Source organism: Camponotus floridanus, unplaced genomic scaffold (genome assembly GCF_003227725.1).
Source record: "Camponotus floridanus strain SB8 unplaced genomic scaffold, Cflo_v7.5 scaffold42, whole genome shotgun sequence".
Taxonomy (NCBI): Eukaryota; Metazoa; Arthropoda; class Insecta; order Hymenoptera; family Formicidae; genus Camponotus; species Camponotus floridanus.
Genome location: NW_020229570.1, coordinates 43,338 through 60,059, shown reverse-complemented (window position 1 = coordinate 60,059; position 16,722 = coordinate 43,338). Strand labels below are relative to the sequence as shown.

The 16,722-nt window shown below is 35.1% G+C and overlaps 2 protein-coding genes across 6 annotated transcripts in view; one reads left to right on the top strand and one right to left on the bottom strand.

Annotated features, from left to right (window-relative positions):
• The window catches only part of LOC105252853 (protein naked cuticle homolog 2), an 18,732-nt gene extending 10,343 nt beyond the window's left edge, over positions 1–8,389 (top strand). For all 3 annotated transcript variants that reach the window (XM_025411668.1, XM_025411669.1, XM_011260469.3), the window contains 4 exons: positions 3,365–3,588; positions 4,290–4,751; positions 5,356–5,657; positions 5,883–8,389. In XM_025411668.1, coding sequence (XP_025267453.1) covers positions 3,365–3,588; positions 4,290–4,751; positions 5,356–5,657; positions 5,883–6,546 — 1,652 coding nt within the window. In that variant the 3' untranslated portion in view covers positions 6,547–8,389. The remainder of the gene's footprint in view (positions 1–3,364; positions 3,589–4,289; positions 4,752–5,355; positions 5,658–5,882) is intronic.
• LOC105252854 lies at positions 5,315–16,722 on the bottom strand. 3 transcript variants are annotated; one of them, XM_025411667.1, is made up of 7 exons: positions 16,305–16,722; positions 15,050–15,463; positions 14,343–14,805; positions 14,098–14,255; positions 13,826–13,993; positions 13,145–13,690; positions 5,315–5,583 (listed from the first exon to the last, which is right to left on the bottom strand). In XM_025411667.1, exons 2-7 carry the CDS (start codon positions 15,435–15,437, stop codon positions 5,552–5,554), a joined length of 1,755 nt encoding a protein of 584 aa, XP_025267452.1. In that variant the 5' UTR covers positions 15,438–15,463; positions 16,305–16,722; the 3' UTR covers positions 5,315–5,551. The 3 variants fall into 3 exon arrangements, with proteins under 3 accessions (XP_025267452.1, XP_011258773.1, XP_011258774.1); XM_011260471.3 differs by lacking the exon at positions 5,315–5,583 and adding an exon at positions 11,592–12,906 and having other exon boundaries at positions 16,305–16,720; XM_011260472.3 differs by lacking the exons at positions 5,315–5,583; positions 16,305–16,722 and adding exons at positions 11,592–12,906; positions 15,916–16,156.

The window sequence follows — 16,722 nt, the reverse complement described above, 5'->3', positions numbered from 1 at the left end:
AACTTTTTACCTGAACTTTAGAAAGCTCTTACATCTGACCGACATCTGTGGTAGCGTTGCTTTGATGTCGAAAATCACTCGCTCTTATTGTCGTCTAGCTTTCGACCTTGACAAGTCGTCGGAAAATTTACGAGACAGTTCTTGGAAGAGAAATAGATTACCGTTTCGTTTAAATATCAAATCTCCGAAACAAGATGAAACGAAGTAATATCAGTAAATTATAGTTTTTGTTGCTTTTCCATTCCGTTAAATAAACGTTTGGCAAAATCAGCTTATGAGTCATACGATATTTTTTTTCAATTCAAATTGTATGTGCAAAACACTAGATATAGTACATACTAATAACACAAGATATAACAACATATAGCTGTTATTACAACGGATATTTATATATATATATATATATATGTTTCCTGAACATAATATTTTCGCGATGACATTGTACTTGTTTACGATGACAAGACGCGATTTAAATGCGAGGACAATTGTTATATAAACTCGATAAAATTGTCTTAAAAAATGCTACAGGTACTACTTACGAATAAAAATGTTTGAATCTCTCTTCAAAGTTGGAATAACGAAAAGAATTTGAATGTGTGTATCTTTGAACAAATCAGGGAAGTGTTTAGAGAATGACGTAGAGCGCTGAGCGAAGGGCGAAGGGGGACAGGTTTACAAAACAAAAAGAATGTAGTCGCTGAGTTCGAGTGGCGCCTATACAATCAATCGCATCCCGCCATGAAAGAATGACCGTCATCAGAATAATGCTAAAATACTATAGAAATGCCACGTGGTGTTACGTCATACTTACACTTTTCTTGGCTTTCGACTCGTGTCTACGAGCCTACCGTTTATCTCGTATAAAGTAATGCTAAAAATAACGCGGAATTGCGTACATTATGGGCGGTATACGCGTTTTTGATGATAAAATTAATCGACTTTTTTTAACTTTTATGCATATGAATTTTTATATTCATATATATGTATAATCTTTAATATTTCTTACAAATCTTATCGATTGAATAAAATTGTTAGAGTTAAGAGAAAAGTTAAATATTGGATATTTCATAAGCAATATAAAATTAATTTTCAAATTTTGCTTAAACTTAATAATAATAACAATAAATCTATGTGCGAAGACCTCTGAAAGGATTAAATCGAATTGTTAGAAAGTGATGTATATATGAATCTCGATATCGTTTAGTCTTGTAATCGCATGATATTAGTTATTAAAATAATTTAATATGAATTTTTTAAAACAATCAGTTATTATAATTAATTTTTCATATCACTGATACTCTTATTTTCTCCGTATTTTTAACATGTTTTTCATTTTATATGTTTTTAGGACTTTTTTTCCCTTCATTATTTACACTTATTATAAACATACATACAATGAAAATGCTATTATATCCCATTTTCATTCTATACGCATATGTATTGAATCAAAAAAAGAAAGTGTTAAGAATATAGAGAAATTATTGTATCTGATTGTTCTGTTTTAATTAAGAGATTATGGAGTTAAAATAGTAAATAAAAAATATATAAGATACATTCTTCTAAAAAATTATTATAAAAAAAATGTTATAAAATACATAATATTAAGAAATATATATATATATATATATATATATAAATATTACATATACATATTCATCACACAAATATTTCAATACATACAGTGTGTCTCGAAGTTATCGTTGCAACTTCCGAGATATATCGCAGATATATCGTTAGTTTTCTACTTTGGGAGTAATTTATAACGTGCGAGTATCATATTTCGAGGATAAGTTTCTGTTGCACTTAACACATACACACACGCACATAACGCGCGCGCGTATGTCGTCTCTGCGTCGAGTTTAACAACTGTCTATCGTATGTATGTACATCCGTGCTTTGTACCCGTTAGGTGGGACGAGTTTATGACCCATTACACAATGGTTGGTGATAAAATCAGAGCTTACAATACGAAATATAAAAAAGCTGTTCAAGGTAATATGCCGGCACGCAAATTTAAAACGCGATTTAACATTAAATTCTTGACGTATATCTTCTTATATTGCGTAAAATATATTGAATTGTGTGATTCGCTTGCATATATAAAAGTTTATTTATGAAAATAAATTTAAATAAATTTAAATAGTAGAAATTAAATTAAATAAATTGAAAATAAAATTAAAATAAATGAAATTAAATAAATTGGAAATAAAATTAAATAAATTATAGAGAAAAACAAAATAAAATTTGTAAAAATTATTATTCAAAGTTTCAATTTCTGCAACCTGAAGAGATACGTCAAGAAGGTGACATTCCGACATTAAAATTCGTTTGGTTAGAGCCCCAGCTGCTTTTCCGGTTACTACAGCTTACGAAAGGTTTCATCCCCGAAACACACCGATCGGTGATGCGTAGAGAGGCGGTAAAAATACCGCCCTTGCATCAAACACGCCACGGGTGCGGATGTGCCGGTATAGCTCGTGTTAAATGCCGCCTTTTATTCGCTCCTCTCTCTCGCATGAAGCAGAAATCGCGCGACGAAAGAGCAAGCGAAGAACGGCTTGTCGGCTTGATCTTATAAAATATATAATTTAAAAAAAAAAGATAAAAATTAGTGAAAATATTCACGGATCGATTTAATTTTCGCATATATTATAATAAATAGAATCCTGAAACACGCACACTTTGTGTCATGTGTGGACTCTTCTAGTTCCTGAGATATCACACTTTGAAAAATTGTATTTTTATTCCTTTCTATATTTTTAATTTTTTATACTGTGTTATTCACATGTCTCTTTGTTGATGTTTTTTGGTTTGTGTATCTCTTTTATGTCTTCACGACTGTTACATTATTCGTCGACGGATTTCATTTATTTTTGCCAGTTGTTAAGCAGCTTTCGACATAGGAAAGTTTTGTAAGTTTTTGAGAAAAATTCATGTTTTATTAAAATCCCCTTCACCGTCCACGTATAATATTTTGTAGTAAAGTAAAATAATAAAATATTGATATCTTTAAGTATAATACGTCAAAGTTATTCACTGATAATCGAACTATTTACATATATTACATTTAAGATTTTTTTCTTAATTTAAAAAGCAAAAAATTTTGTGATAATACATTCTTAGAAGAATCCACAATATGATTCAAAGTAAACTTAATTCAAGACTTTATCCACTACAATATATATGAAAATTAAAGTAATCAGAGAGGGTATAATTTTATGGCAAGGTTTGCCAAAAAAACAATTTCGATTCTTGTATCAAAAAGAAAGGAAAGAAAAACAAAAATCAAAAATACAATTACGTAGATCGAATAAGTTCTGGGAATAGTGCCCTTGCATAATGAGCTCTTTTCTGTTGCCTGCAGTTGTGGGGACTAACACGGAAGGTAGCGATTCCGAGGAGTTGCTGACGGGGGTCCCGACGACCTGCAACATCTCGTCACCGCCGACGACGGAATCGCAACCGACTTTAATTTCCCCTGCGGAGCCACCGCAGGTAGCGGTTGATGGCCCGAGCGTACCTGCAGCAGGACCTACCGGTAATGACGAACAGCCTACTTGCGGTACAACGAAACAACTTAGTTTCGAGGTGAAATACTTTAATTTATATATTTCGGTAGGAAAGAGAAAGCTGGAGATTTGTAGCAAACGAGATGTCGCATAATTATTTAAAGATTATTACAAAAGTGTTTTTTTGGAAAAAATTGTGATAATAATTTTTCATTATTGCTCAATAATAAGTATTTTATAACCAAATATTATTTGTTCCTGTTTCATTTTACGATGTCGATATTATTTGTGTAAAACGATCAAATTTTTTATCCTATTTTTCTTATTTATCTAACATTTTAAGCAGATTTTTCATACACATGCAACATTATTTATTTTCTAACAAAACATTTACTTTTAAAATGATCCAAATTCAACTTTAAAATATAATAAATTTCATTATTGATTTTAATAGATTTTTGTTGATTTTTAAGATTTTTCATACTAAAATCATTGCTTTTGATACTTATAATTAATAAAAATTAATAAACATTATATCAATTATAATTAGTGTAATTTTAAAGAAATTTCATTATTATTATTATATAACGAAAAATATATTAATAATTATTATATTTTATATTTCTTCAAGCTTATAAATTATCAATTTTTATCAAGATTTTTTTTCAACACTATAAAAATGTAGTACTAATCAAATTTATGTTTGAATTTTGTCATAATTTGCTATTTTTACTCCAGTTTCAAATCGCTCGAACTTAATCTAACCGCGATTCTTTGCAGGAATTCGAATGCGACGTGTCGGTCGCGGAAGGTGACAAGAGGCGGCAGGAGTTCTCTTTCACCCTGTACGACTTCGACGGCCACGGGAAGATTACCAAGGACGACATAGCCGGCCTGGTGACTACCATCTACGACACCCTAGGCGCCTCGATACAGGTACCTCCGTGCGGCAGTAAGACGATCAAGGTGAAGCTGACAGTGTCGCCGGATCAGCGAGCCAGCAGCAGCAGCAGCCAGACGCCGCGCAATCCCGCCACCGGTCCTTGTCCCGCAAATGCCACGCAAACGTCGCAGACAACGACGTTGCCCGGTAATGGTGGCCATCAGCATGGCTCGTCCTGTTGCCATTTGAAGCATACCATCCCGTGCAGCCATGCAACTGTCGCTGCGACACGTGTCACCGCCCGGCATTGTGCGAGTAGAGTTCCTAGAAGGAGGAGAGCAACGCGGTATCGTTGTCAGGTGAGAGAGACCTACATTCCTCGTATGCCCACGTACACCGGCTGACTATCTCGCGAGCCGACGACGGGAATGCCAATCTCGTAGAGTGTATATGAGGAGGAGGAGCAGAGAAATAAATGGGCGCTTCTTCGCACACAAAGAGAATCTTCTTTCGATCCTCTGAGGATTTTTAGTGACTTGGATTTTTACAATTTCCCGCGCTTTCTAATAATATGTATCCAATAAATTATTTCTTACAATTAAATATCTTGAGAAATAATTCCAAGATGAAAATGATAATGTAATTTATTAAGAATGGAATAATGGATTTTATTAAGAATATCAGGAATGGTATATACCTCGAACTGAGAAGCTACATATTTATAAATAAATGCACACTTTCGAAACTTTCTAATGATCTGAGAAAGATAATAAGATAAATTTTGCATAATTATTTTACTTTATATTATATAATATTTATTAAGATATCGTTTCCTATGTATAATTGTATAATTGTATATAATTTCTCATCTATTAAAGTAAATTATTATATCCAAGCATTATCCGAAAAACTTGTCATCGTATCATACTTATACTGTTTTATTCATTATCATTTTCATTACAGACTGAGCGGAAAGAAGTAGAGACTCACAGTGAAGATGAGGATGAAAATGCTCGTGCAAATCGAGTACAACAGGAGGAGCTACGCAAAAGAGTCGGTCCGGTGCCCCATTTACCTTCTCCCTATTCAAACAGCTCGGAGGGTGATGTGAGCGACGATAGTGATACTTCCCCCGCGTTCTCGCCATTAACACCTCTTCTTATGACGAATCAGAGGAAACGGAGTGGCGCTCTGCAAAGACAACAATTGTTGGAAATTATTCAGGCTAACATGGAGAAAAATAATCTCAGTTTTCACACATCAAGGTAAGTTAACTTCATCAAGTTAGCATGCAACTCATTATTAAATTATTAAAATTTATTAATTTTTATTGGGTAGATAATTAACAATCAATATGATATCTTATACAATGCTCTTGAATATATTATTCATAAGAATATTATTTATATAAATTTATATTAGTATGTAATATCTAAAACTTCATAAAGATGTCTTAAACGATGATTAGATAGAATTTATTTCGCCTGCAGGAAACGGCATCAAAACGAGCAACCGCGCATTCCATCTCAGAGTCCCAATCTAGGAACCTCGAATCACAATAATCAAGACTGTCAAGCATCTCTGGAGCCTCGTCAGACGGCTGCCAACTATCACAAACCGATCCGGGAAAATACAACGACTCATTCCGCGTCCTTCCCCAAAACACCGGCGAAATCGCGGACGGCGAATCTCAGGAAAACACGGCACACGACACCGAGGAACAATACGGTACATTCCTCCCCTCAGACATACTCGCAGGTCCTAAATCGTAACGTCATCGTGCCGACGACGACGGTCTACAACGATACGCCGCAGCACACGACTGCCAGCAACACGACCCACCGCAACATCGTTAACCTCGTGCCCAACAACAACCAGCAGACTGCCAATCATCAGACAATTACCAATAATCACAACAATTTGCAGCGCAATGACACGCAGTTCGTTCCCTCGCAACAGTGCGGCAGATCTAAGAAGCATCAGCTGAAGCACGCAACGCGAGAACAGGACCAGGCCCGAGCGATGGCCCAGGTCGTGCGTTGGCTCGAACGCGAATTCTCGCAGAACGCGGTGGCGGCCACGTCAAGCCGTAGACATGTTCACGAGCACATACACCATCACTATCATCATTATCACGCCGAAGCTCTGGTCTAATCGGCGATCGCGTAAAGTCGTTTTTTTTAACGTCTCAGATTTTTCGAAAAGCTTACAATATGATCGAATATATTTTAGGACGAATTTTATTTGCATTTATATTGTTGTTATTTCGATATCGACTTTAATATTTTTCAAACAGCATCATAAGTTGCGTTTCACTTTCGAGCTCATATATATATTGCCCACTATATAGATCTTGAGAAATCGCATGCGACATCAATATATAAATTATTCATTGAATCTCCAGTTTGTTTTCTTGTACGAGGCAAACTGTATATATCGCATCGTTCGATTATATATATATTCCTAGTGCTAATACGAATAATGATGATACGTCACGTATTTTTTTTTTTTTAATATAAACGACTGAGTTTTCTCCACCAGATATCGAAAAATGCGACATGCTTGTGATGCTTTTCGATACCTTTGTTGGTAGCATCGTCTAGACAAGATGGAAGATCTTTTGACTCTTCTATATTATAAATAGCAAACTGCAATTGTCTAAAATCATTGTAAGAGACATATATAAACTAAACGCATCATTTGCGCGAGTTTTTCCTTGAATATAAATATAGTTACTATAAAAATCTCAGGCTTACAATTTATCACATTACTTGACAAATGCATTTCAGGATTTGGAAATGATATATACGTTGATTATTGTGCATGCGTGGAAAGAATGAAAATTTCATTCTTCCTCGAAAAAAAAAAAAATACAGACGTTCCTTTTCACTCGAACTTATAGTAAACTACGGCTACTCATCATTGTACATAAAAATATCCCAAAGAGAGTTCTTCTTCCAGTATGCAGACGTTATAATTAAGAGAAATAAACGGTTTAGAGTCGTAACGATTTAAAAAAAATAAAAGCAAAGCGAAACACGGTCTCTTGTACGAATGTTCCTGTAATTAAAGGTTGATAATTTTTTTCGCCGACATAATATTCCTCAAACGGAAGTTTAATGGTGCTTGTATAACGTATATATAGTAGACTTTCAAGCAAACGGAATTTCTTTGATAAAGAAGTGTTTCATTCTTTCATACATACTTTTGTCGCGCAAATAGATTGTTCGGCTTTAAGATATTCTTCTTCCGTGAAAATCCATTCAAGAGATAAAGGAAAGCTTTTAACAAATTAAGCTTTAGAACAAGATGAAATAATACTCTAATTAATTAATGGTGCGCGTGCGATTGAACTTTAATAAGACTTCAAGGTATGAGAGTTCTAAAGATATAGCGTTAAAAACTTTCGTGCTGAGAAAAATCTGACGTTTATGAAATACGTCTTGTGTATCTCGCTAGTCCTAAATTATGACGAAGGTCTTTCGTTATCCGTCAAATACGATGGATATCTAGAAAGGGAGTGACCATGAAATTCTTACTCTAGTGCCTTGTAATCTATAACTATGTACTTGCGAACAATATTAGTTTTTTTTTTTGCAAATCTCTTTTTTTACTCATCACACATGCGAATCAAGTTCATCCGGTGTGTTGGACATTAAACTATATTATTAAGATTCGCGTGTCGTTGCTATTGTAAGACTCATTACGAGAACTTGAATGATTGTTAAAACGGCGATTATTCACCACCATTGACACGTGCGTGTGAACGTGAATTATGAATGTCGACAATATCTCTCAAATCAATAATGGAGAAAAGTATTATGATTACTTTTAGCGCGTTTAATAGCGCGAATAATATTACATGCAACTAATATTAAGATTAGATAAATTGAGAGAGAGAGAGACCCTCCCTACACATTAAATGAAATGTGTAGGGAAGTCCTCGAGAATATTATTATGTTGCGAATCATGTAATTTTATATATATTGATATATATTTGTAATTTGTGTAGATATTTTCTGTAACTTTTTTTTATTGATATTTATTAAAACATGTTTTTATACATTAAATCACTCACTCGTATTTATCTATAGAATGCGTAGTGTTTTTAATAATATCCTGGAAATTAGAATTTTTTTTAACTTATTCGTTTTAATATGCACGAGAAAAATAAATATCAATATGATTTCTTTGCGCGCATAATCTTTCTTGTAAGAAAAAGCCACGAAATTGAAATCCTTCAATTCTGTGAGATCGAGAGATTAAAATTAAAAAGAGAAAGAGGGAGACGTCGTTAAATGTCGCTCTAACTTTGAAAGAATTGTTCCTCGTAATATTTCTGGACGTCACTTTATTATACATACATAACCAAATGATCTTTGTACAAAAAACACTTTTGTGTATCTGTGTTAAGTTTTCGACTTACCATCGAGAGAGCGTGAACTGCGTGAAGAGTAATACATATCTCACCCTCTAGAATGTCCGAGAAATCGGATCGGTCGTAAAATGCTTATCTCTTATCCTTACGATTATCTTACGAGAGAATAAATCAACTTTCGTCGAAATCAGAGATGAAGAAACTCCTCTCCGAGTGGGAGGGAAAGGAGAGGACGCTCCTCCCTTTACAAACATACTTGAAATTCTTGCCACTTAAAATAGCACGAGATGCGCAAAAATTGCACCAGTTTCACACAAGCACAAAAAAAGATTGATGAATCGATTATTTAATTATATCATTTCTCTCCACATTTTTAACAATATCTCTTTCTTTCTTCAACGTTTCAAAAGTAATTATTAACGCTATCATGCATCATATCTTTATCTTGACATATTTTTGAAGTGCACAATTTTATAAAAATTTTTCATTTTCTAAAATTGCGCAATTTTATAAAAATGTTCACACTTTTCAAAAGTTTTTAAAACACAAAAGTTGCATAATAAAAATTGTTTACATTTTTAAAAAATTGTATAATTTTATAAAAAAAAATATATCATATTTTATATAATTTTCGAATAAATTTGAAAAACTAAAATTCTGATTGTCAACGAATGATTTAAAAAATCAGTAGTCACATATAAAGTACATAAAATATATAATATTCGAGAGCATGATAGAGTTCATAATACAATTATAACACGCGCTTTTATTTTGCGGATGATCGCAAGACACGATACAAGCTAAAACTAAAAAAAGAAATGTGACGAGAATCACGCGCACGTGCTTACTTATCTATAAGAATTTTATTATCGCAATCTTGAGAGCAAAAGAAAAAGAATCGTCCGTTTAGGAAACGTGCAACTTCAATCCACTCTCGCGTAAGTCAAGTAAGAACAAGTGTATATATGTACACGTTGTACTCGAAATTCGTCGCTACAGGTAAAGAATCGACGGGAGGGAAAAAAAAAAAAAAGAGACGTAAAACGATGCGAGAGAGAAAAATGATCTTAGTCCTACGTACATATACCATAATCGATATATGTCAACGGATATATATACATCGTACAGTTAGTTTATTTGATTACTTTAGCAAATCAGCATCCGCGCGAAGCGCTTATATGTAATATATATATCTAATAAGAGCTAATGTTAAGACACTTAATCGTTACGCGAGTCAAAAATGCTCTCCTAATCGATTTACAGAATTTACTTTAGTATTTTTTCTCGGTTTCAGATGCGAGCAACATCGCGACAAACATCGTCCGAGCCGATCGATGATAGGTAGATGATTCGTTCTTATCCGTTAGAATTATTGGGAATATACTTGAGCTCGAGTCGAAATTATCGTATCCCACATGGAATCCACATGGAAAAACGGGGGGGAATCCGGCAAATGAATTTTGTGTAATTGGAAAAAATCGTTTCTCGCGCAACGTTTCGTACTTGAATTATATTTCATTAACATATCTTAATCGTATTATATTCTAATAAAGTCGGGGGTATATTATATATATAAAGAACATGATTTCTCTCTCCTCGACAGAAGCTACGAAAATTAATGAGACGAGTTTATCGTACATGCCTTATACGCCGACAATTACACGTTAATTGCATTTACCGATTGCACGTTGTTGCTGACGATCGCGTTCGTTTCGAGAAAAAGAAAGGGAAGAAAAACGCGCAAGCATTTTTCTAAAATAATCGAGTAATAATAATAATAATAATAATAATATGAGCAAACAGTTCTCTGTATGATGGTATTGTTATATTAGAATCCTTCACTAAATTTATACAGTATGCGTATATTTCTCAAATACAATGTGCAATGGACCAAATACGACAGGATTGATATCTTACTCGCGTGTGTCCCATCTCGAGAATCAAATCCACCTTATAATCATTTAGTTATGGTAATTATATTGTATCCTATTTTTTTTCGAACAGAAATCGATATGCCTGTTTTTTTTTGGCTTTTTTCCCTCTTTCTTTTTTTAAACGGCACATTTGAAGCCGAGCGTTTGCACTTGACGTTCATCAATAATGTACAGCGCTCATGACCGTCAACGAAAAATAAAAAGCGGATATCGAGGATTGCATTAAATATTCGATAAACGTAAAGCGGGTGTAAATTACGTGCTAAGCAAATTGCAACGTGATCGCCCGTGTAATTTTACTCCCAAAATGACGCAAGAGATACTTTCTCTCTCTGTTCCTGGCTACATTCGTATGCACAATTTTGATTATCTAATCGCTTTATGTACACGTGTATGGGCGAAATCAAGCAAGGAAACATTAACATTCTTAACGGCCGATGTATAAAATACGTTTACACATATCCTCATATCGAAATCTTAGTCAAAAGAAACTCATTAATGTAATCGACGATGTACGAGTACTCGTTCGCCCGTACTCGAACTTATCGACACACCCCCTATAACGTTATAAATAATCTATTTGCTTCATAAGATTTTCATATACTTCTACTGTATACTGTCGTAGCATAAAAAAAGAGGGGGAAACAAATATATGTATATGTCACGTTACACATTACACAAACAAATAATGCACATTCCAAAAGTGACTTCTTTTCGTAAAGAAACGCTGACATATGTTCTTTGCAACGAATGTACGCCGACGTGATATAAAATATGTGTGCTACATTAAAATATAATATATATATATATGTATATGAATTTAATTTTGCGCGAAATATATATATATATATATATATATATATATATATATATATATAACCATATAATCGTCTAATGTATATTATCAAATATACACTTCGTCATTCGATATAAATGACGAAAAAAAAATTAAAATTAACACGTACATAAAAATAAATCAAAAATTTATACAATTGGATTCAAGACTTAGCGTTCTAAATAAGTGCTCTCTTTCATTCACTTCTTCTAGAATTACATCTATGTGGCTAAATCGTAATAATGTGGCACCACTCTCTCGCTCGCTCGCTCGCTCGCTCGTTCTCTCTCTCTCTCTCTCTTTATTTAATATGAACCCTGCGATTTTACAATGATGGGCCGCCGCAAGTGCATTCAAGAAACTATAAGCAACGTGCTACTTTCCGCTCGCGAATCTTTCGCGAATCTTTCGCGAATCCTTGATTTGACAAGGAGACAATTCAGGGCACTTTACTCTGCCTGTCTTTATATAGGCGCTGGACCATTTTTACGTGCTATTTTTTTTAACAGCAAGGATTCAGCATAATGTACAGTAATATATTGTACTTCGAGATCCTTTACCGATCGATCGAAGATTAGCTCGGGAGATCGGTAATAATCGGGATTATTCTCGTTTTCTTTGTCGATACTATTTTTCATTTCTCGGTATCTTAATCTCTCTTTTTTCTGTTTTACAGAATACATATAATTTCCACCCCTCCCATACATGTATATTTGTACATAGTGTATATATTCATATCCAATGGAAAGTGTACATTAAAATTAACTGAATCACGTACGGTTCACTCACAACATCAAAAATAGACTATTGCAAGAGTGCATTAGTATGTGACACCCTGTAGATTAGTTATTACTCAACTCAAGGTACCATTCCCATACATTCCGTGACTTTCTTCTTCTGAAGGAGTCTGAGACGTAGACGATATGTACAAATTTTGTATGATATCACAATATCACTCGCATAAATCTCTGAGTTTTTTTTTCTTATCTTTAACTTTTAACTTTTCTTTTTTTTTTCAAATGCGACTTGACGAATCAGAGATACAAGTCGTTGATCCCGTATCATTGAACTATAATATTATCGCAACACATGATACATTTAAGAATCTTGAAATCCGTATATATGTATATATTACATAACAAATTGATTGCAATTTCAAGAAGTGTACCACACGTACATATTGCCTACGATACAGACTCAGCTGTAACTATAGCATAAAAAAGCAACGTTAAGTTAGTTTTATGCTCGACCGCGCGGTTTCTTTCTTGGAGAAGGCGCCTCCTCGCTCGAGAGAACGCCGGTGGTAGCGGCTACGCGCTTCGGACGCCCTGCCATTTTACTGGCGTGTTGTATAGCTTGAGCAGAACCTTTAAATTGATTGTTCATCAGTAATATGTTTTTTTTTATTCCAGTTTAATAACCATACATGACGTATATTATCGCATCAAGAGTCTAGATTTTAAAAAGTTTCTTACAGTGTGTTTATAATATAAACAGCTAGAATTTCGATAAAATTTTGTTGCCCTAATAAACTATATTTTAAAAAGTAACGCATAGACAAATAATGTATTTTGGGGAAATATGTACATATATAAAATTATTTACCTCCGAGTTTTGTTCTTGGAATTCCCCTGATGCTATTGTTACTTTGTTGTTTGCCATTTTTTTTCAAGTCCAATTTCTTCAATTCTGGATTATTTTTGGCATCTGCCGCGGAAACGTTGATGGTGGGATTGACGGTTGTTGTACTAGTAGTAGTAACACTAGCAGCAGCAGTAGCAGCAGCGCTAGCGGTAGTAATCGCTGGAGCAGCAGTAACAGTAGTGGTGATGGTAGCAGTAGTTGTAACCGCAGTAGTAGTGACAACATCGTTGCCTAAACTATTGCCAGATTTTGTGCTTCTGTTGAGTGCTCTCTCCGCTCTACTAGTATTTTTCGCGACGGATTTGGCAATCGCCAATGCCTTATTAACCGATTGTTTCTTTGAACGGCTTGTCTTGGATGTTTTTCGATTTCGATCCAATTCTTCATCGTCCGCGTCATCATCCGTAGAACTTGCGATTTGTTTAGATTTTTTACGTTGAGGCTTGTCATTATGCAAGCCTTTTCTTCTCTTCAGCTGCGACTCATCTTTGTAAAGAGACAAATCCACTAAAAAAATAAGATTGTGGTTTTTATATTATCTATCTGCAGAACAAACAATGTTATAAAATACACATGGACAAAATAATAATAACAATAATTAATAGTATTTAATTATTATTTTAAAAAATCAAGTTTACTTACAGCCATCAGGATGCTCCTCTGTAACTCGAGGTTTTTCAGAGACTCCAGCCTCAACATCGATAGCTCGTTTCAAAATATTTTCTGTACGTAGCAGTTCTATTCGTGTTAACCAGAATTTAGACTTGTCGACCTTGTTTAGATTCAGATTTGTTAATATACAATCAAAATCTGAAAATTAAATGATAAAATTAAAACAGATGCAATGTATGTCCCTGTGATGACAAGAGATGAACGTATAATGATGCTACACATATTCAAATATCTGATAATACCTATGGTATCATAAAAATCTGGTGAATAGAATTCCCCGTTGGTTTTATCTTGAGATAGCCAACGTATGCGAATACGTCTGCTTGATTTGTAGATATTTTGCATCGCTTGACAAACATAAAAACTTCCCTCGGCATTCCTCACAGCCAAAAATTCGTTTCTAACAATAAATATTTGATTACTCAATTTATGCTTATAAACAAATACAAAGATATTGAAGATTTTTTATAAGATGGAGAGTACTTACTTATAAAATACAATAAGTTTATCATCAGCAGCTTTAGAACCTGGAGTTTTATTGAGGCTTTTGACCAATAAAGCAATTTCTGGTAATGGACTTTGATAGGGTTGCGTTTGAATCCGGTTCCTTTTGGGTTTACTTGCTCCATCAGTAACTATAGCAGATGCTGCTTTCAAATCTTTCAATTCTCTAGATTTTCGTTTAGTTGTCTTTGGAGAGGTAGTGACTTTTGCGTCAGGTTTATATGTACTAGTTAATGTTGTAGCAACATTATCGTTTGGTACTTTCAAATTCTGATTTGTAGGTTTGGCCTTTGGAACTTCATTCTTTGCTTGTACATCTTCTGGTTTATGTGGAGATTGTTTTATATGTACAGGTGTATTAACGGCTTTACCGTCTGATTCTTTTGATCCGTTATTTACAGGAGCCTTCTTTTCTTCAACTTTATTTTGTGCCGGTGTGCTTAACGCTATAAAAATAAATGTAATATTACACATAAATATGAGTTTCACATTTTATCTTCTTTCATGTGCAATATAAATTTATATTAATATTTTGTCTTTATACTTTGCTTATTGTTTACAATGTTTTGTCTTGTATAATTTATTATGTCAAATTTTATCTTGTAATATTACAAAGCAATAATAAAATAATATCTTGTTCCAATAAAATAATATTTATTTATTTAAATTTGCAATGAATATGTTACTCACGAGTATTCAATGGAAAATCCATTAAAGATGTCAGAACTTGTTCTGGTTGTATTTCACATGGTTGCTCTTGTACAGGATTTTCAGGACTTAAATTGTTGTTTCTATTGGATTCAGTTTGTTTTGTAACAGCAGGCACATCTTGCTCCGTTTCCGTCTTTGTAATCTCCACACCATTGGGGATCAATTTTTCAGTTTCTGGTTCCTCCACATTGCTACCGATATAAGGTGGTGTCTGGTACACCGATGGTCTATGATCCTGCACCAGACTAAGCGGTTGACTGGGTGGTTGTAGGGTGACATAGCTTAGTCCGGTCCCTGTTAAGGGTTTCATCGATCCGGACTCTGATCCTGGTACCACTTTCTGTGCCATGGCATTCATGGGAAGCATGGAGTGGCTGGAAGTTGCAGATGTACCTATTCGAGATATTGTTGATTTTAAGATACATGAGCTATTTTTTGATTAGAAAATAATTCCTTGTATTTACTTAATATAAAATAAAAGTACTTTATTATTATATACTTAATAACATGTGAATGTAAACAGTAAATAAAATGATCATTTTATAATTAATTTATCTCAAATATCAAATTATGTTTCAGTAACATTATTAATCATGTCTAAGTAAACAGCATCATATAATTTTTATTAACGCTAGATTTTCAATTTGTGCATAACGCAACATAATTCTCATAATTACAGCTTGGTAGTCTGCGATTACTCTGCTAATTGAGCTGAATACGTTAAGAGAACGTCATATCTATTGCTGTTTGCGAATATATCGAGGAGCAATTGAGAGACAAAAAGAAAAAAAAATCACATGATAATACAAACTTTATATAACACAATTATCATCGCGAGTACATACATTATACGCTCTTTTGCACATTGCTACACAGTGGGCCAAACAATTATTACAGATACAATCCCGCGATAAGGAGGAGCGATACCGTTCGTTCCCGCTAATAAACGCGGACGCGAACGCGGGGGCGAAGGAGCTCGCGCGAGAAATCGGGTGCGTGGCGTGAAAAAAAGAGCGGCGAGGAAAATCGAGAAAGGCGGGATGTGCGGGACACACAGGCGAGCATACGCGAGGGGGGAGGTGGCGCGGAGAGGAGAGAGCGAGCGAGAGAGAGAGAAAGGAGGGGTAGAGGGGGGTAATTAAAGGAGTAAACATAAACACGGGCGAGAATTTTCGTCCGCGGGACGCAGCTGGCGGTGGCCGGAGGAACGATGCGTACTCGCGACGTTCGTTACCTGTATTATTCGCAGCGCGAGGTGCGAGCCGTGGGTGGCCGGCCGTTCGCGCAGGAATCCGCCGCCAGTGGGGTCCCGTCCGGGAGGTTGACCGCCGCTGCTCTCTCTCGTGCGTGTGCCAACACACACGGGTTAGAGGGCCGTACGCACTCAACTATTAGAACGCTTGGCCGGCACGACGCAGGGAGCCCGGTCGCGCGTCTATCATTTCGCGCGGCGCTCTCGCGCCATGACGTTGTTACCGCGAGGAAGCTGGGGGTACCACGCGACGCGCGAACTCGCGAAACTAGGAAGAGTCCAGAGAGCGGGAGCGAGCCGAGGGAGAGTTCCGCGCTTTCTTCGACACGATGGCCCCTGGTTTTACCAGCGGGAGCGAGCAGGAATGCCAGTCGTTAGATGGCGTCGGACGCCATGCGTA

What these genes read in the sequence shown, in the direction of transcription:
- LOC105252854 (XM_011260471.3), bottom strand. Translation starts at nt 15,437, where the DNA reads ATGCTTCCCATGAATGCCATGGCACAGAAAGTGGTACCAGGATCAGAG. An exon ending in AGATTTTTATGATACCATAG is followed by an intron (nt 13,994 to 14,097) that starts GTATTATCAGAT and finishes TTTAATTTTCAG; the next exon opens with ATTTTGATTGTATATTAACA. An exon ending in TCCAAGAACAAAACTCGGAG is followed by an intron (nt 12,907 to 13,144) that starts GTAAATAATTTT and finishes ATCAATTTAAAG; the next exon opens with GTTCTGCTCAAGCTATACAA.